The 24,969-nt window shown below is 39.6% G+C and overlaps 1 protein-coding gene across 1 annotated transcript in view; it reads right to left on the reverse strand.

Moving 5' to 3' along the window:
• The window catches only part of PDS5A (PDS5 cohesin associated factor A), a 125,116-nt gene that overhangs the window by 24,210 nt on the left and 75,937 nt on the right, over positions 1–24,969 (reverse strand). Inside the window, exons 14-23 of the mRNA XM_019552581.1 lie at positions 19,186–19,301; positions 18,383–18,488; positions 15,385–15,545; positions 11,455–11,578; positions 9,158–9,316; positions 8,881–8,949; positions 7,230–7,366; positions 5,056–5,179; positions 4,565–4,769; positions 3,924–4,038 (exon numbers count right to left, since the gene is read on the reverse strand). Of these exons, the coding sequence (XP_019408126.1) occupies positions 3,924–4,038; positions 4,565–4,769; positions 5,056–5,179; positions 7,230–7,366; positions 8,881–8,949; positions 9,158–9,316; positions 11,455–11,578; positions 15,385–15,545; positions 18,383–18,488; positions 19,186–19,301 (1,316 nt within the window). The remainder of the gene's footprint in view (positions 1–3,923; positions 4,039–4,564; positions 4,770–5,055; positions 5,180–7,229; positions 7,367–8,880; positions 8,950–9,157; positions 9,317–11,454; positions 11,579–15,384; positions 15,546–18,382; positions 18,489–19,185; positions 19,302–24,969) is intronic.

A 24,969-nucleotide genomic window follows, 5' to 3' on the forward strand; every position in this document is an offset into this window, starting at 1 on the left:
AGGGGACATGCAAGGGGAGGTCAGGGGTTAGGAGGTGAGATTTCCAGTCCCAACATGGCAACCAGGGGGTAGGGCACCTGTAAAGGAGTGGCACGACAGCTTTGCGACCCGTGACAGCTTGCCAAAACTTGGTAAGTGGCCCTCCACCCAAAATAATTGCCTATCCCTGACCTACAGTAACACCATCAGGGATAAAACCAGGACCAAAGGGTATAAAACACGACAGAAACAGATCTCAGCTAACTGCCTTTTAAAATAAACATGCTAAATTAGCATGTGAGCCTACCCTAACCCACTAATTGTCACTATTCTCACTACTATTCCCTACATCCAAGAACAAACCAGAACCCCTGATGCCAACATTACAGTTCTGTTTATTAGACAGCTGTGTGTAACCACTGCAATTGCAACATTGAATACAGCATAACTACATTCTGAATGTGCTACATCTCCCCTTAGCTGTCGATTAATGAAAAACAATGAGTTGCTTGTTTAAATAAAGTAGTAGAATATCTGAAGAGGCAAAGCTGAAAACTTGGCAAGAACCTATACAGTATGAAAGGGTTTTTTTTTTCTGGTTGCACATAATGGAATTTGTTTTCCCTGGATTGTCTAAGTTTATTTGCTTCATACAGTGAAAAGACTTAAATAAAACCTTAACTAAAAACAGGTTTTTGGTTGAGTTTGCTCACTGTATGAAGTAAATAAACTGCATGACGTGAAAAAGCAAACCAAACAAGTTTCTAGGTAAACCTTAGTCTTTCAATTATGGCACAAAGTACAACAAAACACAGGTGGTTTCACATTCTGACTATGCTAAGTATGAGAGGTAAGGGCTGGCCAATTTTAAAGTTGTTGGTAAACATGTACTGAACACTTCTACACTTACAAAGACATGTAAATTCTGAGACAGAACAAAAGCTAATATGGAAAACTGGGGGGGGAAAAGTTACAGTCTATCTGAATGTCAGATTTCCAAATCCTTAGAAACTCTGATCTTATTAACTGAGCAGATAAATACTGTACAATTCAAGGGCCAGTGATGAAAGGATGCTTCTCTCAAAAGTTCAAAAGAAAAGAATTATTATACAAATAATAAAATGACATTCAACTGTGATAAAATATATGAATTTTTGGCTTTTATCCAAAAGCCACAGGAGGCAACTAAACAGACATATTATTCAATCTCATGTGCACCACAGGTCATGGATGACAGTGAGGAACTATGGAAGGATCTTGCATTACTGAGCAAACAGACAAATAAGGGCTCCTCCAGAAATGCAGGTACAGAAAGATGCAATGGGATCTGACATACGATCCATACAATCACGCTTCTTGTCATGGTACATGTGCATGGCAGGAGGCATGATTGTGGGATCGTGCATATCCAATCATACCTTACTGCTGGTGCAGGAAGAGCTTGAGATATCAATCCCGGGCTCCCCCTGCACTAACAAGGACCAGGTTCCTGCAGCCCCCAACCTTGGCAGCAGCCCCTGTGCTCTAAGCAGCAGCATCAGCTCAGTATTGCCAACCCCAGCATGTCAAAAGTCATGAGATAAACTTTTAGAAATCAAGAGATTTGGAAAGTATATCATGAGATGCTATTTTTGAAGTGTGTGTGTGTGTGGGGGGTTATTTCTAAAAGTGTGGAAGGCTGTGAATGTGTGTGTGGGGCAGGGGTGGGCAATTATTTTGGGCGGAAGGCCACTTAATGAGTTTTGGCAAGCCATTGAGGGCAGCATGACAGGCAGCCAGGGGCAGATAAATATTAATTTTCTAAATTTTTTAGGGGCCCTGTGGGCCAGATACAATGGCCTGGTGGGCTGCATTCAGCCTGTGGGCCACATTTTGCCCACCCCTGGTGTGGGGGGTTCGGAGCCCGGGGGAGTAGGATTCCCATACTCAGATGCTCCTGGGGTGGGATGGAAGGACTACTGGGGTAGGTGACTCTGGTCCCTGCTATGCGAGTCTCTGAAGGAATATACTTCAGGGTGCCACAGGGTGCTGCTCACTCAATACAGCAGCCATGCAATACATAACCACAGCAGCGCTCGATTAGGAGGTAAGTGCTTGCTTGTCTCCTGCTGCCAAATTGAGGTGCTACTACATTCAGAGAAAGGGAGGGCTGTTCATCAAGTCTACAAAGTTTGAGAACTGCTACTTGAAACAATTTCCTTCAAGCCACTTTTGCCTCCCCTTCCCTTTTTAAAATGTAAAGTGCTTTTCTCTTTAATTTCAGGATTCTCTTTAGTGATATAGTCCTGTCAGTTGCATATAAGAAATGTCCTTTTGACATAGTCAGCTATTTTATTAAGAGCCATATGGCTGGAGAGCTGGTGGCATAGAAGCGGTCCAGGAGGAATACCTAGAAAAGCTTTATGCACTATAAGTAATCCTCAGAGGAAGTATTAATTTAGCAGCTAACAACTAAAACTTGTCATTATTCTCCACTGTGTTGAGGAAGTGACAGAACACGCTCTAAAAGTGGGAGTGCTCTCAGCTGCTGCCAGGGATCTGCATTATTGGAAGGAAAGCAGTGTTAGTGGTCCAGCAACAAGTTCTGTTGCCTTTAGTTCTATTCAGGGTGTGGACCCAAGTACATTTGGAGAACTTTCAAAAGGGCAACAGATATTACATTCTAATTGTTGTGTGAACTATCTGGGAAGAATTCAAATGCAACAAAACCTGCTCCAACTGTAACACTGCTTTGTCCAGGGTTGAAGTTGGATGTTTTCCTATATTTGAATCATTCTCAGTTCATTCACACATAACAATCAGAACATTAAGAGCTAGCCCTTTTAAAACTTCCCTTTTTGAAAAGGCTCCAAATGTATTGGTGTCTGCACTCTTAGAGGGGAGTTAGTAAATTAGAAATTTCCTCATGACACTTAGGAAAGAACAGATTCAGGCATACTGGCTCTTCAGAGTAAGAGAGGGGCAATGCAAGAAAAAGAAGTGGGTGAGTTGGGTTTATTAAGAAAGATCCCTAAATATCTTACATTAGGAAGGTAGTAACCTAACAGCACAAAAGAAAAACAACACATACTCAAAACCACTAATAATTAAAGGATTAGGCCTTGTTTCTTAATGAAAAAGAGGAAGACTGTGTCTTCAAGCATATGATATACAGCAGAAGCATATATCAAGTCAACAATGAGTGGATATAACATGGTGAAGATGAATGGGTTTGTAAAAATAAATTAAGCGCATTAAGGATATTCATCTTGTATTGCTCAGGTGCAGCAGGAATCTCAGGGGAGAGCACAACCCTACCTACCATAAATGCTATTACAATATGCAAGAGAGGGAATGCCTTGAGTTACATGATGCAACACCTTGACCCACTTTCATCATTTCTCTCAGTTCCAAAAACTGTATTTAAAAAAGAAAAGTACTGTAAATGCTTGCACATGGTAACTCTGAGCTTATTGGGGAACTCGGCAGCTATTGAAAACTGAACTGATCCAGAAAAATAAATGTCATGGTACAAAACACAACCAGTTTCTATAAAGCTAATGTTTAAATATGTAAAGCTATAAGCTAAACAGTACTATATATTTCTATTTCCATAAAGCTAAATGAGCATAAAAAATACCTGTAATCTGGGGCACTGAGACGCATCTTACAATTTTTTGGTGGGTAAGTGGGCCTGAGTGGGATGATCTGAACTGATAACTTCATTAAGACATTTAATAAAACTAGCAAAGTATTACTTACAATATTTGCTGAGACTATCCTACCATTTTGCTTTCAGAACACACTGCTGAACAAATTGCTGCCTTCTCCCTCTACATTACAACAGTAGAGATATACAAGAAAATTCCAAAAGAGGTCCTCTTTCTAATACCAACACCTTAATTTTTCAAACATGGAAAAACAGAATTCTGATTTCAGCAATTCTTGACTGATTTGACACTTACTCTTTGATATCACGAAGTTGATCTACATCCTGAGGTTTTGTGAAATCTGGGTCATGTGCCAGTAAGTGAATCATATAGGGTACTACATATTCAGGCAGCAGGGATAACAACTTTTCTATAATAGTAAAACAAAAGAGTATAAACAACTCAAATATTTATATGCAGAGAATAAGAAAACCAGTCTGAGTTATTTTGTTTTTACACAAACATACAATGTAAATTTCAATTTATCCACATTTGTTTGCAAGATTAAATTTTAGCAGGCCAAGAACACTGTAAATCTATTTGAACTTACTTCAGAAAGAAAAGTCTAAAACTTAAAAAGTTAGAACTCAAAAGTTTTATTTTTGTGCAAGATGAAACTGATTTCAATAGATACAATAATGACTACAGCACTATTATATTTTAAAAACAATTATTGCCAGCGTACGGAAAAGTACTTGTTATAAAGAGGGTAAGGCCACTACAAGACAAAGTGAATGCTTGTTATACTATCCATCTTAAAAATAAGAAAAAAAATTACTTTCCAAACATACTCCGTTGTGAAAAATGCCAGACAAAATTAATAGCTTAAGTTTTAAGAACTACTTAAGTTTACTCTTCAACAATTATACTTTGAACAAATTTTACTACATACTAACCATTAGCCATTGGATTCTGCTTAATATATTCCCTTCGTATACTGATATTTTTGAGCAAACACTGTCTGGCATGTGCTCTTCTCTCTTTCACAGGGTCTTTGGCACACAAAGCAAAGATTGCCATATATTCCAGTGGGAGCAATAATTTCACAAGTGCTTTATGCAGTTTCTGAGCAAATATCTGCCTCACTTGATAACATTCATCCTGTAGCAGCAAAAACACAAACAATATAGCAAGAAGAGTTTTATCCTCTCAACATGATAAAAGAAAAACCTCAAACTGGGAGCAGTGAAATGGCATGATTTAAGAAGATTAATGCACACAAAGTGATATCTTAAGTGTTTGGAAAAACTTTTTTTTAAAGAAAGTTCAACAGTGAAAGAATGTGTCAAATCTTAATATCAGCAAATGCTCTATGGTGAGGACTTTGACTTAGTTAAACTAACAGTTCCTTCACAACTTACACCTTCATTCAAAAGCAGTTACTTACATTAATGACAAGTGCACAAAGCTGGAACTGTTCTGGGGTAATTATTTCATGGTAACAAGGCTCCTGTGCAAGTTTCATTATGGCACTACCAGCAGCTAGCCGTAGACGAGACATGTCAGATTTACTATAAAAAGAAATCAATACATTCAAATTGTTTCAGCATCATCAAATTTCCTTCTTTTATAAAGGACCAATCAACAAAAAATTATAGCTATGACAGGTCTTAAGTTCTTAACCTAAATTTACCTGACTAGGAAAGAACAATTATGTAAAAAGAATCTGTCATCTTTTTGCCTTAATGTATGTTCAATATTGTAGAGAAATAAAAGAGTTTAAGTTTCTTTGGTTTTGACTTCACTGTATACAAAGCTAATTCCAAAGGGTTGACTGCAAGTTTGATTTGTAAATTATTTTTCCTCTATGTAACATCTAGCATTTCAAACTTAGTTTAATTTAAAAAGGTTAGTTTGCTGAGACTTGTCAGAAAAATTACATGTCCATGTATAAACCATGTTTTCATCCTAAAAAAATTTGTCTAGGAGTTCTATTACAATTTAGCTTATATTCTGGTTTTATAAAAAGCTAGGTACTGCAGTGGTCTAGGCTGGGGGGGTAGGGGCAGTTCAATCTTTCAGCCCACGGGCTGGATGAATGGCGCGAAGCCCATCCAGGGGCCAGATGTTTGGGCCAGGGTCAGCACATGAGGTTGTTTTGTGACTGAGATTATTTCTGTTATTTGGCTTGAAGGGATCCCCATGCCTTGGATGACATGGCCCTGTGGGCTGGAGGTTCAGTACCACAAGTCTAGGCTAGTGGTTCTGAACCTTTTTAGACTCTCCTCAGCACCCCTCTGAGAATGCCAGGTCTTTGCTTACACTTGTTTTTTTGACTATGGAAAAACAACAGGGCAATTCTTCTGTTGCAAAGAACTAAGGAAGACCACAACAGGTCAGAATGTTTTTGACACTATGGATTGCTTTTTTAAATCTCTGGGTTTATACTGTGAACCATGTAAGTTACTGCACACCTAAAAGTGTTAATATTGCATTACATTCTTAAAAGGATTTAACATCACCCTGGTTAGAATCACTGGTCTAGGCCTATTGCTCCACAAGAGAGTGATCCAGAGAGGCTAATCCCATTCCTACTGATGTCAATAGGGTTCTGTACATAATTTGTTTAAAAGAGGATCCTTTGAGCAGGAATAAAAGTAGAAAGGCAGATATAACTGAAGTTAGAAAAAAGTTGCACAATAGTACTGTGTTACTTAAATTTTCATATTTAGACTTTGAATTTAACTAAGAGGACAGAACTAGAATATAGTTGCTTTAATTGTCCGTTTCAATACATTTTTCAAGCAAAGCTAGCTTAACAGAACCATAATGAATCACAATTAAAGCTGAGACTAACTCTATTTTCCAATTTCTGCTGCTGACTAGCTGCAATACTTGGTATTTTGCTTGGCTCATTTACAAATTAAGAACAAAACCCATCTCAGCAAGGATATTATTGGTACTCATTAATATTTGTGTAGTTTTTTAAAATCCTTGAAAGAAATGCATTACAGAAATGCAGTGTACTCTATTAATATTTCTTCACAATCAAAACAGTAGATTTTGTTTGAAGGATGAATGCTTAGACACTCGAAACAAAAGTTACAAAAATCCTGGAAGTGTAGAATCAATTATATTTTCGCTATAGTTACCTTTCAGCCTGCCTATAACTCCCTATGATACAGCATTTGAATGAAAGCTAAGAAAAGTATGAAATTTTCCCATCTGAAGGAGCTCCAAAAAGTTGTTAAAGCACTAAATATATTGTCTGATCATTTAAATGTAAATCAAGGAAAGAAGTTTCTGGAAGTCTTTCATTCCTCATCTGATAAATAACACAACTACAGTCCTGTTTAGATTACTATTATAGTGACAGCAATAGGTAAACAACACAAATGTGCTTTTTATATATGCTGGTTTACTGCTGTAATTAAATATCTTGATTGGCATCCATTTCTGCTACCAAATTATTCTATGTTCTGTGAGGATCTTAAAAACCTTCAAAACTCCTTCCTCAGCTACATGCCAGGGGGAAGAGGGTAAAACATGTAAATATATAATATTCATTGAAATTCTACAGTGTTGATGAAAATATATGAAAAGAAAAACACAAAATCGGACCTGATTCTCTTCTGTTCTGTCAAGTCTCCTTCACTGACTAGCATAGCTGATAATAACCGGAGTGTTGAATTTGCAGATTTAGACTGGTTATTTTTCATACCCAAGAGCCAACGTACCAAAAGTTTAATTGCTTGTACCTATTAAAAATAAACAGATGAAAAATAAATTATAATCTGTGCAAATTAATTAAATAGGAAACCAAAATCTATTGTAAACACATTCAAATTTGAACAGACACCTGTTTAATAAAGTTCAGACATTTTAAAAAGGAACAGAATGAACTGGAGATCATTTTCATTCATCAAGGAAAAGCAGGTGTGGTTTGTTGCTTAAGAGAAGGTTTTTTCAAGGACACTTAAAAAAAAAAAAAAAAGAATAGAAAAACTGCAGAGAACATAAGAATGGGGAAGGAGGGCTCAAGTACAGGAAACAACGAAGGCGGCAAAAAGCCCCACCTATACAAGCTGCAGAAAGTATTCTGAAGGAACACACCACAAGAAAAAGCTTGTGGTGAAGTAAAAAGACTTAGAAGGATAGCAAGAATTGAAAAAGAGTCTGTTGAAGTATCAGGATCCTGAAAAATGAAGATTAAACTATTAATGAAGATGAAGACAAAAGTTGGCAGGAAGCAAAAGAGGATCTAAATGGTATCTGGGTGATTCTGAAGAACACTTGATTCAGTAACAAAAAATAACAGTTGTTTTTAAGGATAGGAAATACCAGTGGAAATACTTTCTTTTATCTTTCAACACGAAGCGATAAAAGAGCAGGCAGTGATGGGAGAAAGTATAGACATTTTCCTGCCCTAAGTAAAAAAAAAACAACAAAAAAACAAAAAAAAAAACAAACTACTGATTTACAAAGTTTCTACCCAGTTGCTGATATAAATACATGTTTTACTTTTTAACAGAAGTCTTCCTTGCAATACCATAATATTCAAGCTTTGATCAGACTGCCAAACAAGTGCATTTAGAAATGAAGGGCAGCTACTAAAAGCTGTGCCGGGCTCTGGGCACCTACAAACAGTTGTGCTGGGCTCATCACCTCTGTGCCAGAAGTGGGCAAGAGACAGGGGCTTGTTGCCTCAAGCCCCGCCCCCACCCCCCTCTGAGATGTGCTTACTCATGCTGGTGCGGACTGGTGCTGGAGCACGGGGCAGCTGTTTGGAGCCTTCCAGCTGCAGCCAGCCCCAGGGAGCCAGCCAGGATCCCAGGCTGCTCCCAGCAGGCAGCTGGGATGCTGCAAGCCCTGCTCGGAGCAGCCTGGGCTCTGTCACTGGCAGCAGCTTCTGGAGCCAGGGCTGGCTGTGGCATGCCAAGCAAAATGGCCTGGCGTCCCACACTTGGCACACATTCTAAGCATTGCTGACCCCTGGCCTATAGATTCAGTAAGATGACAGCACATCAATTCACAGACCATGTGTATCATGAAAAAATTTCCACTGATTTTTCCAACAGCATGTGTGGTCCTCTAGAATACTGTCTCTCTATTACACAAAACTATTAAGTTATTATAAAATACTAAAGAAAAAATAATCTGTACATTTTATTTGAAAAATTCTCTATTGATAGTTTTGAAATATCAATGGCTTACTATCAAATAACTTAAGTCTCATTAGGAATATCTTATTAATAGCTAGAAAATAATTCACCTTTGCTAGAACTTCTGGGGAAACCTCTTCATCAGGGGACCACAATTTCCCATTTTTTTCACCTGTTGACTAAAGATATTTGTACAAGTTGAAAAACCAATTCTCACACAAAGTAAATATCAGAAACATGATTCTTTTAATTTAAACTCTATTAAATATAGCATTTTTCTGTGTGCCATCTCACTGTATTAATTGCTTCACTGGCCTAAGTAACCCGTATATTATAAAAGTGTAAATCAGCAAAACAGAACTGTAAGGACTCAAAGATAAATCTTACCCTGTCATTCATTAGGAGATCTTTGACAATGAAATTTGCAACTACAGATTTCATTGGAGAAGCAAACTGGTCTGGAGCCAACATAGAAATGTGTCCCAATGAGACTAAAGGAGTTATAAGCTGCTCTGGTACATCAGCATTCAAACTTCTACTAAGAGGCTGAGAGGAAAAAAATCCATTCAAAATGGACAACACATTAGCAAATGAAAACTTCTAAACAGTTTAATGAACTTAATAATAAGTGAACTGCTGACTAACTTCATTTCCCTCATAAATGACAATTTCATGAGCCAAGACAACTTTTTTGTTAATTACAGAATTATAGCGTGTGAAATTATACTACTGATAAAAAAAATACCCTTTCTCCTCCACCCTTCTGACAAAAAGAAACTGAGGACTTTTCTATAATTAATTCAAATTTACTTTCCAGAATGGTCTCTTAAAGCTGGGAATTGATTAGTTAAATAGTATTAAATCTCTGAATGGACGTTTTCATTCATAAGTAGTTAACTGCACTTGGTTCTGAGAGTGTCCATATAGGAGTTTAATGAAGTTTCATTAATCCAGTTTAAACTGTTTTAGTTTATTTGGATTAACATTCTTAAGTGTCCTCATGTAAATGATCCTTGATTTTTTATTTCTTGCAAACTTATGGAAAGAATACCAAGATCAGCTCTGGAATTTTTCAAAGCATCTCCAGCAAAGTGCCTTACTATTATTCTTTTTGGACACAAATTTCAAAATACAGCTCTGCAACTAAGTGGCTTCATAGTTAGAGATTTTAATGAAGTAAAAAAGAGCTAATCTTATTTAGGTATTACAATATGCATTTAACATGTTTTGTTAGTCTGCCATAATATGCAGCATAGCTCCATTCCATCCCAAACTGATCAGCAGAAGACTCTGTTCAGGCACTGCACATTTGAGCTATGTCTAACATAGGGCCTCATGCAGCGGCTAACCACAAAAAACCCTCTGATAATTCAGTAATATGGAAATACACGTTAAGCCAGCTGGCACAGTAATACCATATTTTTTTCTGGATTATACTATATGAACAATGTATCTTTGCTAAAAAATGACTGGGGACAGTGTTGTGCAAAGTGATGTGTTCTGCTTCATTTCCACATGGCTGTCAGGTGATCTGAAGTTCAAAAGGGCAGATATCAAATTGACTTTTACAGAAGTTTCTCTTTTAATAGCACTATAGTACTAGGACCTAAGTAGTAATCACCTCTCCACTTAACAGTCTGGTGGTCTTACGTATCAACAGAAGCATTAATAAAGAATACAGACAACACTACCAACTTAAAGATTACTATAGGTATCAGTGAATAGATAAATGTGCAGCTCATATGTCAATGGATGAGAATAGTTTTAGCCAATCCCAACAGTAAATCTACCATGCCTGGCACAGCACCCTTAGCATTCTGTGCGTCTCCTCACATGTTGCCTCCTAAACTGGAAAACGTGTAATGGTGTCTGCCCAGTGCTTTCTGCTGGCTAATCAGCACAGCTGAGCAAGACTGCTGATTAGTTTGAATGCAATGCTGCATGCTTGAGGGAACTGCTTCTGGGAAGAGTGAATTTACTGTGTAGACATGGTCTTCGTGGCAACAGACAGCAAAGGGACCAGAAACAAGTGGAGACAAAGCCTGACTTCTAGTTAACAGGTACCCAATTACAATTTCCCATAGAGGCAAGGAGAAAATTACTTTGTATTCTTTTTTAAGAATAAAAACAAAGGGCACAGATGAAGTATGGCTTGATCCTAGCCATTATGTTGTGATGACAATTAGGTGTAGAACATTAAGAAACAAAGCTCTGAACACAGCTTTTTAATCAACATAGAAAGTGAGGTGCATTTCCTTTAATTGTAAGAGTTGCCACACTGTTTTCTTTGTGTGCTGTGTTGCTCAACATTGTGTCATGAGTCTGTACTAGATATAGCCAAAGCAGATTTCAAGCTTTACAGTCAGTAACTTTCATACAGGGAGTTGGTATGGAGTAGGCATACCACACCATAGATAACTGTACATTAATTTCTCCATGTAGGTAAGTACTGAGCTATATGGAAGGACACCTTAAAAATAGGTACTGCAATATGAGGAATATAATGAAGAGTATCAATAATTGTAACATTGTTAATGTCTTCATCTTGACTACCCTGAAAAATAGATGCATAACTTTAAGCAAATAATTAAGATTAGAAATTCAACTCAGATTAACATTTCTTCAATCAAACAGTCAATAAAGAATGCTACACCAAAGTATTTTAAACCAATAAGGCAACATACCTCAAAGATCTGTGCAAGCTGCACTTCTTTATTTGAGAATATGGCATGTATACAGTGGACAGCCTGTTTTGCCTGGTGAGGAGTACCTCTCTTTGCTTTCTGATGCAAAATAGGAATTAATGTTCTGCAAAAATTAAGCAAAGCATTTAAAAATAAAATATTCACAACTGGCAAAAAATAAATTCAAGTAATCTGACAGCTGCACTCTTCATCAATACAAATCCCTGCTCATAGGATAAAGATTTTCTGAATCAAGCACCATTTTTAAAAAAAGTTCAGAAGGGATAATGCAAGTGTAGAACATGGGTAATTGTGTGTATTTTTAAGTTAATACCATACACTCCTTGGCTTACCTGTTTGACTTGCCTGACTGCACACAAATCAAAAAAGACTATTAGAGAGGAAACAAAGAGGAAATGAAATTATAATCAGATTCTTAGTAAAACTGTGGGGGAGACCTGTTAACTGGTCTGAACCACTGCTTGTCTCCAACCAACCTAGTGAAATTTAGTCTTCCTAGGTTTGAGTCTAAGACTAAAGGAGATACTCAACCCATTAAAGGATTTAGAAGAAAATGGTTGCGAGAACTGTGCGGTTGGCTGGTAATTGCAAGCTGATGATCCACAGATGGAAATAGGAAAAAAAGAATTGAACAAAGCTTGCAAGATAAGAGTTGGGCCTGTCATGTTAACATGAGTAGGAAACAGCGCAAAGAAAGGGGAGAGGTGTCATCTTAGAAACCCCATGTTAACAGTGGTTGCACTGCAGAAAGCCAACCTTTACAGATGCAGGGAGCAAAGCTTGCACCTAGACAGAGCACCTGAGAAGGACTTAAAGAGGTTTAAATTTGCAACTGAGAAGCAACAGAACATCTTTTCTTCATTAAGAAAGTTTATTACATGTAAAAAAAATCATATACCTTTGTAAAGCTACATAAATAATCATAAATAACTAGTTTCTTTGCCTTCCTGATTGCATCTGCAGGATATCATTTAGTTTACCTAGTTAATCTGATCTATTTTTGCTCTGCCCAAGTCAAGAAGACACAGTTGAGCACTTTTCTTATGTTTGATGACACATAAAAAGCCAGTCTCAACCTTCTCCCTTACCTGGAGCCAGGGGTATGTCTAGAGGGGAGAAGTACTGCTGCAATTGCACCCCACCTTGATTCCTGCCCCACCCAAAGCTTAAAACCAACTGCCTGGCAGGGGCAGCAACATCTCTAGTCAGGCAGTGCTGAGGGAGTCATTTACTTCAAGGCTCATTGGAATCTACCTGATCCCTTTTACAATCTTTGTTCTACAGATGCTAATGACTTTCTCTCCTTTTTAATGGGCTTGATGTTCTATCAATCAAGCTATGCTTTGTTCTACAATTGTGCTCTGTTAGCTGCTCCTGGTAATGAAGCTCCTATTTCACAGCCGTGTAGATTGCTTTTAACTCATCTTAAAATGAATAACACAGTCCCAGGCCCCTGACATATTAGTAAAGCTTCTAGTTTCTTTTTAACCAGAGAAAAATGTGCATTGTTTTATATGTGATGATGCACCTTTCCATCTGCACCCCACTTTTCAAAATTCTATATCCACCTATGCCTGGAGCACACCATTTTTCTTGAGATGACAAACGCTAAGACTGAATTATGCCAAAAGCACTTTCCCAGGTTAGGTACAGTTTATGCCGGCAAAATGTCAACACAATTATATTGGCAAAATCACTTTTTGCCAACAGAATTTATTCTAAACATCTCTCATTCCAAGCAAGATAATCCATCTAGGCAAAAACCACATCTACATCTGCATGGCTAAATCACTCAGAAAGCATACCTTCATTACAACTCTGACTAACAGCTATGTAGACTAAAGCCTAAAAGTGCTGATGTGGGCAGTGTCTCTCCTCTAATGGAAGTGTATTAAACTCATGATCAGGACCAATATCTTTCATAGATGGAGGAGGCTGGGAAGAGGAAAGTAAGACCTGGGGCCATTGTTGACAGATTTATATCTTTTTCAAAAGGCAGAAGACTGTCTTTCTCTAAAACCTGTTCTGAAGACACTATACTCTGAAATAGACAACCTGGCTGACTTCCATACTGCATAGATTCTTCCATTTTTTATCAAAATTCTTTAAATGCAACGCCCAGAGTATTTACTCGTCTCAGATCTCTTCGCTCTGGTTTGTTTAGTTAGTGACCTGACTGTGGCACAGAGGCAGCTCTGGTAACATTAGTAGGTAAAATGGAATACCATTCAAACGGGCAGCACCTGAATGATACATATGTAGCACTATCACTCCAACTTTAACACCTGTATTGTTCTCAGCTCACTTGCACATAACAAATAGAACTATGCAGGTGCCCTTTGAAAGGCTCCCCTTTTGAAAATGTTCCACATGTCCCTGTGTCCACAATCTTGAAGAGTAGATATATTAATTTATTCTATTAGATCTATAAGCCTTTGAAAATGTTGTTTTAGAGTCACCACTGACTCCTCTGAAACCACATTTATGGACTATGGATGCAAATGAGGTGGTCAAGATATAATCCAGGTAAGACCATGAAAAAATATGGTGGGAATGATATCAACTCTTCTGACCGAAGGAGGTACTTGGCACTCTACAAGTCTGGACAGACTTTTCATGGCTAGCAAAAGACAAGGTTACAATAACAGCTCAATTGCTCTCCCTCCTCCCTGACACATCTCTATGGGCACTTTTAATATGTGCTCCAATTCATTCGATTAATCGAGTCTGCTGAAGTGTTCTAATCAGAATGCTCCAGCATACTGCATTTTGTGTATTCAGCATACCCAAGTTTCAAAACAGCAGCAAGGGCATTTTAACTGAAGCTTGTTGAATGAGCTTTAGTTAAAGCGCCCCCCCCCCGGTCATTTTGAAACATGGGACGTTAAATACATAAGATGCTGTGGGCATTTTAATTAGAGAGGCTCCTAAGAGCCGCTTTAATTAACTCTGTATATAGCTAAAGGTTCTTATTGTTCAAAAGTGAACTTAAAACCATTTTCTATCATGCCTTCATTGTAAGTGTGGTATACTGTAATGTGCTCAACTGAGGCAACATTCTAAATATACCCAAAAAACTTCAGGTGGAATATACTCTGGCAGCTAGCTAGTGAGACTGTGCCCATTGATGAAAAACAGTTACATTTATTCTGGGAGAAAAGGCTTTCTCCTGGCACAAAACAAGAGCATAGCCACTCAAGGGGTTTACTGAAGATGAGAAGTGATTCTTTTGCAAAAAAAGATGAGAAGGGGTTCTTCTGGCGCCAGAGGGCAGTAGGTCAGGAGTGAGGGACGCTGGGTTGGGAATATCCATCGATGTTTACAAATGGGTCCCAGTACAAAAAACACTGAGAACCACTGCTCTAGAACAGTAGTTGTGGGAAGCAGGGAGCATTTTTCTGGGGCTGGAGCCTTTCAGCCTGGGAGGACTCCAGCCCTGGGAGGGCTCCGCCTCCCACCCACAAACTTCTCCTTTCACAGTAATCCTGTGTGGAGAAATGAACACCTGTTCCAAGGCCTGTGCATTCTTCATATGATACCTCTGCCTTCTGGTCTGCCCAGGGTGCCTATTGACTTGTGCAGGATTTCAAGGTTTTGATCCATCTTGAACAGCCTAAAAACTACCAAAGATATTTAAATTAGGGGGTAGATTAGACTCTTTCATTTCTATATTTTATGGACTCTTTTTTATATTTATACCACTTCAAGAAATACACAGAAGTCAAGTGAGGAGAAAATTTCAAATCAGGAAAGTAGAGGCAGCAAATGAAGTGATTTGGAATGATGGGAGGGACTACATGTTCATAACAGGAAAGATAAATGACTTTAGTGCCAATATGCTGAATCTGTTAAATAGGGGACAGATGTTTAGGTGTTAAAAACACTACCAGCATGTAGAAACACACTCACGATCTTATCTGTGGCAGGTCTGTTTCTATTTTGTGGCCTGTGTTTCTGAAAATCTGAATGGCTGCCTCGGCTACCTTATCATCTTCCATCCTGAGGCACTGGAGAAGAGACTCATAAGTCTCTGCAGAGTGGAACGAGGTAGGATGTGTGAAAGACAGAACCTGCAGATACAGATACATATCAAAGTCAAGAAATATATTTGTCCATGAATAATGAGTTACCACCAAAACAAAAAAATCCACTTAAAAGTTTCTATAAACTTTAATAAAATAACAGTAACCAGTTTCATGCCACTTTACATAAAGACACTACATGCATTTTAAAATAAAGTTGCCAGTTCTCTTTAAGAGGCTCTTTCCTGTCCTTAATTTTATAAAACACTGGCTATTTCAACATGTTTATTCAAGATGGAGTTATAGCATCTAGCACAGGTTTTATAGCCCCATTTTAATATAAACAGTTTTCCTCATTTTAAGAAATCCCACAAGAGCATAATTTCTCCACAATCTTAGAGCACTGGACAGAAAAAGAATCAACAGGTTTGAGATGCATGTAAAAACAAAAGCTTGTCAGCACAAGCCTTTAATGCCTTTTTAATGCAAGTAATATGTATTAAAGCACATTTCGTGAAAGAGTTGCACTCACTAACCAATTTCCTCTGAATGTACAGGGATTCAATGCTGAACAAAGAGAGAACAATGAACTATCAAAAAGTGAAGGAGCCCAGAAAACATACTGTAGGAAAGGGATGGCCAACAGAATGCAAACATTTTGTACTTTCTTTGGATTGTGGAATTCCTTGATTTGAATTGTATACTTCAGATGCACACATCTAATGTAAGGAAATTCTTTGTGAAAAGAGCTAATCCCAAAAATATTCAACCTAGAGGGGCTTTCCTCTTCCGTACAGCACTTGTGTCTTGAAACTCCCCCCCAACTTATGACCAAATACTTCTCTATAGTTCAACATCTCATAATACTAATGTTGTTTAATAGGATTTCCCTCTACAATCTCCAATCCATCCATATTGCAAGAAACCCTTACCATCTCCCAAGTATTTTTCCTCAACTATGCATCCTCCTTTTTCCTGTCTTTCTAGATTCTTTGCCTTGCCTGCCCTCCATTCAAATCAAAGCCTCAAAAAATCAAATCCTCAGCCTGTCACTAACAATGTCTGACACCCCATTCTCTTATTCTTTTTTAAAATCATTTCACTGGCTTCCCATAACCCCTTGGGGCAATTCAAGCTTCCTGTTTCTGTCCCACTTAACTTGGTTCCTGTCTTTCTAGCTAATCTTCTCTCTGTTACCACCTTGTACCCTTTACTTCCCCAATGCTGCATAGTTAATGCTATGCCATTACACTCTTTTTCTAAGGCCTTTCTAAAAAACCTATTTAAAAAAATCCTTTGCCCAGAGAAATGTTAACATTTGGCAATTTAAATTCAAGTAATAATGAATAATTTGTTACAACTTCTTCATACCATGATATCCTGCAAGAAACAAAGTTTGAAAAATGTGGGAGATTTTGGCAATCATTAAACACAACACTATATTTCTTTTCTTCTGAAATCACGTTTTAGGTCTGAGCCTTTGAAATGCAAAAGGCTACATTAAAATGAAATGTACTGAGGAACAAAACTGTATCATTTAGATTAGCAAAAGTCATGAATGTTAAACATGGCAGGAAATTAGTAGAGTATGCAATTCAGTAAATATTATTTAAGCCACTTTACTGTAGAATTAAGCTTGTTCTTATGAACTTTTATATGCGAAATTCCTTTCTGTTTAGTTTTTCTACATCCCTATCCATTATGGGTGTCTTTCTTAGAGGGTTTTGGCCTTTAGGGAAGGATTAGCCCTTTTGGGAGGCCCTTTTGTTGACTTCATGACTACAGAGAAGCATATTAAAATAATATGCCTCCTTTTCTCAATTATCCATCTCTAATACACAACCAGGAGATCTTTAAAGATAAATGTTTGTTCTTCTATTTCCAGATGATGTTTTCCCCAGTTAAATTTTCCTTTGATAAGCAATCCTAGAAGTACAGAAAAGCGGGGAAACTCTTATTCCAGAAAGGCCCAGGCTGCTGGGTCTTCGAAGCAGGCTTTTCCATTATTCTATACAAGTATCAGTATCATTGTTCACCGGATGACACTGGTGTGCTTCTCCCAGTTCCAGTAGTCCCTTCCAGCCTTGTCTTTTATAATGAACAGAGATCTCTGAGAAATCAACTACAGTGACAAGGAAAGTCAGGTCTTACACATCATTCATGCAATAAACCTAGAGAAATGGTGGCCAGAGAAAGTATCACCAAGTTCAATACAAAAGGAGTCTTTTAGAGCTTGTTTGTATCACCTGAATGCAAGGAGACTCCTGGTTATAGCTGTCAGCTGCATAATGCCTAATTCTTCTGGCATCACTGAAAGTAATTAGGGGGATGCAAACCTTTGTTCTGACACAGAAAGGAACTGAGAGTGATTACAAAGGGGCCTTCTGGATGACAGCTTAACAAATCTTCATATTAAAATTTTGCTGAAATTGTTAGCCTCTGTGAGTTATTAAAACTGAAAATAGTTTTATGGGAAGGTACCTTGCAGCCCAACAGGAGTTTCTGACTGCCTACTTTTAAGAAGACAAGGTTCTTTGGCTGAATACTTTTAAGACAGCATTGGAATTCTTACAGGCAGCTGACACAAATGGATTGAGGCGGGTTATTAATGTTCACTAAAGTATGTGTCACCTTTGAAAAGAAAAAGCTAGGGTATGGGACAGACTGGTGTCACAGGCAAAAAAATCTAGAATATCCAGGTGTAAAAAAAGGTTTTAGTTTGGGGTTTATTTATGCAATGTTATTTTTCAATTCTTCTTACTATTAACAAAAACAAATTCAAGAATGTAGCAGTGTGTGTGTTTGTATATTTTTTATTTTTAACAAGAGGGGGTAATTGGTTGATGCTGGGTTTCAAAAATTTAATCTACATTACTGCAGATTACCTTGAGAAGTTCAAGACCTGCACGAATAGCAGTATCAGGACTTACACCCTCCTCTTCATCATCAGCTGTTCCCTCTATCGATTTATTCATCAGTTTTACTAGTGCACTAAAATAATACAAAATGAATATAAATATGTAAGCTTAATTACCTGTATTAATATTAACAATTTACACTATTACAAGGAAATTTTGTTCAGTTAAAAAGATCAGTTAATAAAATACAGCAGTTTCATAAATGCTCATCTCCCATCAACAGTTTTCCTCCAAATTTTATTGTGTGATAATTACTTTGCACTTGTGGCTGGTCTAAATTTATTGAGGATTGATCAGGAAATTGCATAATTCATGTAACCTGTAGCAGGGGCCTCAGTGATATAAACTAAAGTAGTAGTACCAGATCAGTTTCAGCACATAACCAGGCTACACTGTGGATCACAAAAGGAATCCAGAAGATTCTACTCCTTTTCATTTAAAAAAAAAAAAATACTTGATTCAACTCTAACAAAGTTTACTGTGTCTAGTTTCAGCTACATAAAAAATGCATTATTCTTCAGTAAAGCTTCCAGATAGAAAGGTACCAGTAAATTCATCTAAATTCTATCATTTACACTTTTATGCTTGAAAAAAATAGCTGAAATTAAAACACGTTTTCTAGACTGACAGAAATGAAGACAACTGTATAAACCCATTTTAAAAATTCAGACAGCTGATTCTCAGCCAGTTTAATTAAAAACAAAGTTATATTTCATATTAAAAGTGCACTTTAAAGTCAGTCATGGGTCAATAGGATTCTTCCAGCTTACCTAATGGCTTCAGAGTCTATGTGTACAGGGGCAATTCTTTCCAAAAGGAACTTGACCATCTCTAGGAAAGGGTTTGTTGGTTGCTTTGGATTTGCAAGCTTTCGGGCTATTTCTCTCTATAAAGAGAAAGCAAAGAGTGTTACATTACAAGCAAGTCACTGCACTCATTTGTATCATTGCTTAAGCATTCTGAATAAACTGTACAGAGTCAGATATATTTCATACGGTTAGTTATCAGAACTAATCACTGGAATGTTTCAAGTTGACCTGCTGGTACCTCCAACTCTCACTTCTATTATGCTTTTGTAATGCCAGGCAATATTTACTTTGGCCTTTTGAAATACTGCCATTCAAGGGATCCTACCTCATGCACCAAAAACTGGAATTGTTGAACATCACTGTTCTTTAAACTATGACTGCCATGCATGTCCTTGTGCTGCTCTGCTCAAGAGAATAAAGGACAGAGCAGCAGCAAACCGCACACAATTCCCTCACTAATTCAGATTCTTAAGCAATGAATACGAATAAATCAGGAACCAAGGGTGGGTCTTGGGATTCACAAGAATGATGCCCTCTTGAACATCTTGTGTTCTTATAGTGTAATCTGTCTTTCTTCTTTCATTATGCATCCACCTGGATCTCATACTAGGTGACTGATAAGTAATGCCTCACCTAGAAGGTGGAACTAAAGAAGTATTAGAACCTGAAACAAGAGAATTGACGGCTTGTTCTAATAATTTTGACATCTGATTCGCCAGCCGGGGTTACAGACATCGGCTAAATACAGACAGTCAAAAGCCCAAGGTGGAATTGATCTGATCTTCACAAGTTTCTCTAAGATGTGTAGATTGGATCGATAACAAATGCAACCCGCATTCAATCTTCAGTTGGCCAAGGTAGGCAGAAGCCTGCACTGGCCCAGGCCAGAAGGTGGAGGGGATTTGAACCCACCTCCAAGCCTTTATTGGCTGCCTAGCATGCCACCAACCCCTGCTGTCCCCCTACAGGGCAGGAGAAGGAGCCCCTGTCCTGGTGCTGAGCCAGGCTCTGACCACGTAGGGAGAGCCTCATGCCTCTGAGGTTTTCCTCCACCCCAGCCTAGACTCCCCCTGAGCCAGGGTCTGTCCAGTTGTGGAGAAGCCCATGCTGAGGCTGACCCCACCTTCCCCCCCAGCACAGGTGGGCATTCAGCCTTGCCCCTTGCCACGCTCTGACCCACACGGGAAGGGGGGAAGGAGCCCCTAGTCCTGGTGCCAAGATAAGGTCTGCCCCCTCCCCTGCTGGACCAGATCAGACCCATTGTCCCCTCCCCCGCAGATCCCCACTCACTTCTCCTCTCCCCCACTCCCTGACTACCTGTGGCTGCCCAGGCTGTCTGTCCCAGGTAGGGAAGGGTTATGGCTTCTGCTCTGTGTCAGAAGCAGACCCTGGCAGTTTAACCCTTCCCTGCCTGCTCCCTAGGACAGACAGTGTAGGCAGTGACAGGTAATCAGGAGGTGGGGGCGGTGAGGGGGAAGAGGAAGAAATGAGCAGGGATCTGTGTTGCTGTGGGGGACAGGACAGTAGGCCCAATTGTACCAGGACTGGGGGCTCTTCCCCCCTCTCCCTGTGGGTAAGAGAGTGGCAGTAGGCAGGGCTAAGCAGCTGGCTTGGCCATGTCGGAGGGGAAGAATCAGTCTTATTCTGGGGCTCTCCACAGCTGGCCAGACCCTGGCTCAGGAGGAGCCCGGGCAACACCCCTTCCTCCCCCAGCATGGGGTTCCCTCTGTGGGTCAGAGGCAACTGGAGGTGGGTGGGGCTGTGCAGCCAGGCTGGGGTGGAGAAACCCAGCTGGGCAGACCCCAACTGGGGAAGGGAAGACCCTGGTGCCCCACTCCTCCCACTGCTCTGCAGTGCTGACAGGTGCAAGCAGGGCAGGCTGGGGAGCAAGGGCTTTGCTGCCTCAGCTCTATGACAGCCTGGAGGCAGGGCCAGCACAAAGGGGGCAGAGACTAGCCGCTGACCTGCAAGATGGGGTAATGGGGGAGAGGGGCAGTCACAAGGCATCCTGGGATGTCAGAAGACAGGGAACTAAGGTGATTGGTACTGAATCTGGGACAAAAGTTCAACAGATCTAATGTAAACTGATTAAATCTGATACTACAACCACCTAAGTCTATCTTAAACTGGGTTTGGCCATTTTGAAACTGTTATACACTGAACTTCTGTTCTGTTACCGGTGTACATTGGTTTCTGATCACTTATATCAGTTTATGTTTACTTTTTGCCCCTAGCCCTAATGTTTGGGGGTGGTGGCTCTGCCTCTGCATGCACTGCAGGAGGGCATGGAGGGTGCATGCCCCAGGATCCGTATGCAAGGTATGGGTGGGCTGGGGCTGCACCATGCTGTTCCTGGCAGGGACTGTGCTTGGGTTGGGAGGCGGCAGCAGCACTGAGAGGAAGCTACAGGAGCGGCTGCAGCCACCCCAGAGTTCATGGCAGCTCCCCCCACACCAACCCTCTCTCCCAGCCCAGCCCAGCCCCCCACTGGGAACAGCTCAGCAGAGTCCCAGCCCCAGCCTGCCCCGCCCTGCATGCAGATCCAGGAGCACATGACCCCTCCCCAATGCTGCATGTAGTGGCAGGAGCCCCCACCTGCGGCTCAGTCTCGTACCTCACTCCAACTGGGCAGTCCCTAGCACAATCACTGGTCTAATAAAAGTTATCACCTCTACCACGAGTTCTGTCCTATAAGACCTTTGTCCAAAGCAAAACCCTAGGAATACCTCAAGTGTGACATTTTTTATCCCTGGAGAGAAAGGAGGTTTTGAAAGGAAAATGCAGAGAAGTGACAGATCTAAACGGAAATGTGAAACAACTTTGGAAATACATTTTGGGATGAACACTTAACAATTCATGTCTGTGGGATTTTTGTGAAAGCCATGAGACAGTTCACTGACTCTTCTGAGTAATGACAACTAGAAAGGCCAACTAGAAAGTGGTATGGAGTAGAATCAGATGAAGGCTTGAGGTACTTCATGAGGCTTACAAGGACTGAATTAAAATCTCTTGGGTTTTTTACTTGGTAGGGATGTAGTCGGTCACTGTCAAGAGGTCAAGCAGGCATTCTGAGGAAACCTGTAAATCAGAAATATCTTGGCCAAGATGCAGCTATTACAACTAATATGGTTGCATCCTTTATAATGTTCCATATTCCCACAAATATGGAGGAGATCAGGCAAAATGCATACACAAGTCCTTAACCTCAAGGAAAGAAAAATGTTATGCAAGGACATCTGGAGCAAGAGACGTGGAACATCATGAGTCTGTAAGATAACATATCCACTGGTTAAACACGGCAATGGTGATGGAGCTCTTCAGAAACCACTTGTGGCTGAGGATGGATTGCCTACTTAGAAAGTCTATTCAATTTTTTCTGACTCCTGGGAGATAGAGAATTACTGAGGTTATTGCTCTGTGTTGTTGACATTCTGTCTGTCATCTGGCTACAGTCTGACAAGGTTGTTCATTCAGAACCTTGTTTATGTAATATATTGCAGAACTGTTGTCTGTAAGGATCAGCTGTTTGTTGTCTCTTAGGTTAGATACAGACATTCAAAAAGCCCGAATTGGAATCAATCTAAGTTACGCTTTTTTCTATAAGCGGTATAGTTCGGATCAGTAACGAAAAGAACACAAGTTCACCCTTTGGCAAGGGGTGCAAATCTTAGACCAGGTTTCACCATTTTAAAACCAGAACATGTGCACTGAACTTCTGCTGTTATGGGTATAGACCGGTTTTGTACGCTGAACTTCTGTTCTGTTATGGGTATAGACCAATTTCTGATCACTTATATTGATAAAAGTGTAATGTCTGTATCTGGCCCTAGTGATAATGGCTTTTAACTCTTCTTTAGGAGTCTGAGGAAGTTGGCCAGAAGAGGGGATAGCTTATTCAGTATAGATATTTTTGTATTGTAAAGAAGGCTTGACAGCTTGCTTTTCGTAGCTGAAGTAACGCTAATAACCTTTCCTCCAAAGAGGCCTAGTTTATTTCTTATTTGGAGTATATTTAGACTGATTATTTTTTCATGGACTGCAGAGCCCACTAATAAACCCATACAGGTCTATGGAAATTGCACAAAAACATTTTGGAGTAGTTGAGACTTTTCTGGTCTATCAGCAATTGGGAAAATACTCCTGGTATTTTCAGACATTTTAGCTGCTTCATAAAAACTCTCATTAACTGGCAAAGCTACTTTGGCAGGAACAAAACATAGTATATTCAATAAACTGTGATATTTTCCTGCAAATTACTGAGATTCCCTTTCAAGGATGTCAGTAGTACAGAGCAGCAGCTTCTGAAAGGACCTAAAATTATCAAGGATCTGATACAAAAGCTGAGGAGATTGCTTGTCAAGAGAAAGATAATATGATGGGACTCTGAGAGAATGAAGGGTGTTATTCATGAGCCCCAAAATCTACGTGTTCTTCATCTGCAAACTGTTCTTGCTCCACCCTGCTGGAGGTCTAGCAATTGATATAGAGGAGTGTGATATTCTAAATTTTTGTGACTGGTGTAAGAGAAGCAAGCCTCCAGTATGCCCCAAAGTGAGTACTGCAAGGATAATGGCTAGTTCTGGTAAAACTAACTAGGCCACATCCATGCATGAGCTGAATGAGTTTCGACTCTTGAGTGGGTAAATGGTCCTGGTTTGAAGACATGCAACTTCTCCTGAACGGTGCGAAAGAAGAAAAGACATGCCCAAGCTCATTGTGCTGAACTCTGCAGTGGCATCAGCAACATGAAGTTAGAGATGCCATGTTGACTGTAATATCAGAAGTGCCAACAGTGGTGCCAGAAATATAGTAACTTCCTCTACCATCAAGAAAACCAGCACCACTAATGCTTCTATTGCAGATAAAAATTCTATCAGCATCAAATCTGATGCTTAGCAGAGTCCAGTACTGATATGTGTTTGTGCTAAGAATGTCATCTGTGTCTTTGGCACTGAGCTGAAAGTTGAATTTGGTCTCTACCATGAAAGTGGTCTTAGGGCTCTGTTCTTAGGAATAGAGTAAAAGTTTAAGCTTCTCCTTATGGGAAAAGGAAGGCTGATACTAGGAATCATGTATAGACTGTTAATATGGACCGTCTTATCGAGGAGATGTTACCAGTTTTCTGTGCCACTCTGGTCCCATGAGCCCTCTTCTTTGACAAAAAATCAACAATGATTATTTTATGAAAAATGTTTAAGAGCAGGCATTTACAACAGACAATGTAGAATACATACAAATATTCAAAAATGTTCTTGGAAGCCAAAAATTCACAGGACTTATGTTATTCCTAACAAGCTTCAGTAGAGTTGCAAGATGAAATACAGGAGCTCTACATTAAACAAGACTTTTAAAAGAGCAGTACAAGCAAACTGGTTATGCTTGGCTGCTGTCATCCAAGAAATGGATACAAATAGATAAATAACTTAGTTGCTATGAAGACAGTGATTGCATCTTTACTTAATATCTTTAGTTAGATATTTCTAAAGGACATTATATAGACTATCAAACTAAATTTTATAGTCGGGAGCTAGGAGCAGCGGCGAGAGGAAGGACACAGGCACACGTGTGTCTTACACATACGTGTGTCCCCTTACCTGACCCAGAGCGGAGGCGAGAGCAGCAGAGGCGAACGGAGCAGCAGCTGGGGCAGCAGCAGCTGATCCCCCTAAGGTAAGTGGGGCAGAGGGGCCGACACAGCTGAGCTGGATCCGGAGGGGAAGCCCCCTGGATCCCTCTTAGCTGAGC

The sequence above is a fragment of the Crocodylus porosus genome, unplaced genomic scaffold, assembly GCF_001723895.1.
Source record: "Crocodylus porosus isolate Cpor-Errol unplaced genomic scaffold, CroPor_comp1, whole genome shotgun sequence".
Lineage (NCBI taxonomy): Eukaryota > Metazoa > Chordata > Crocodylia > Crocodylidae > Crocodylus > Crocodylus porosus.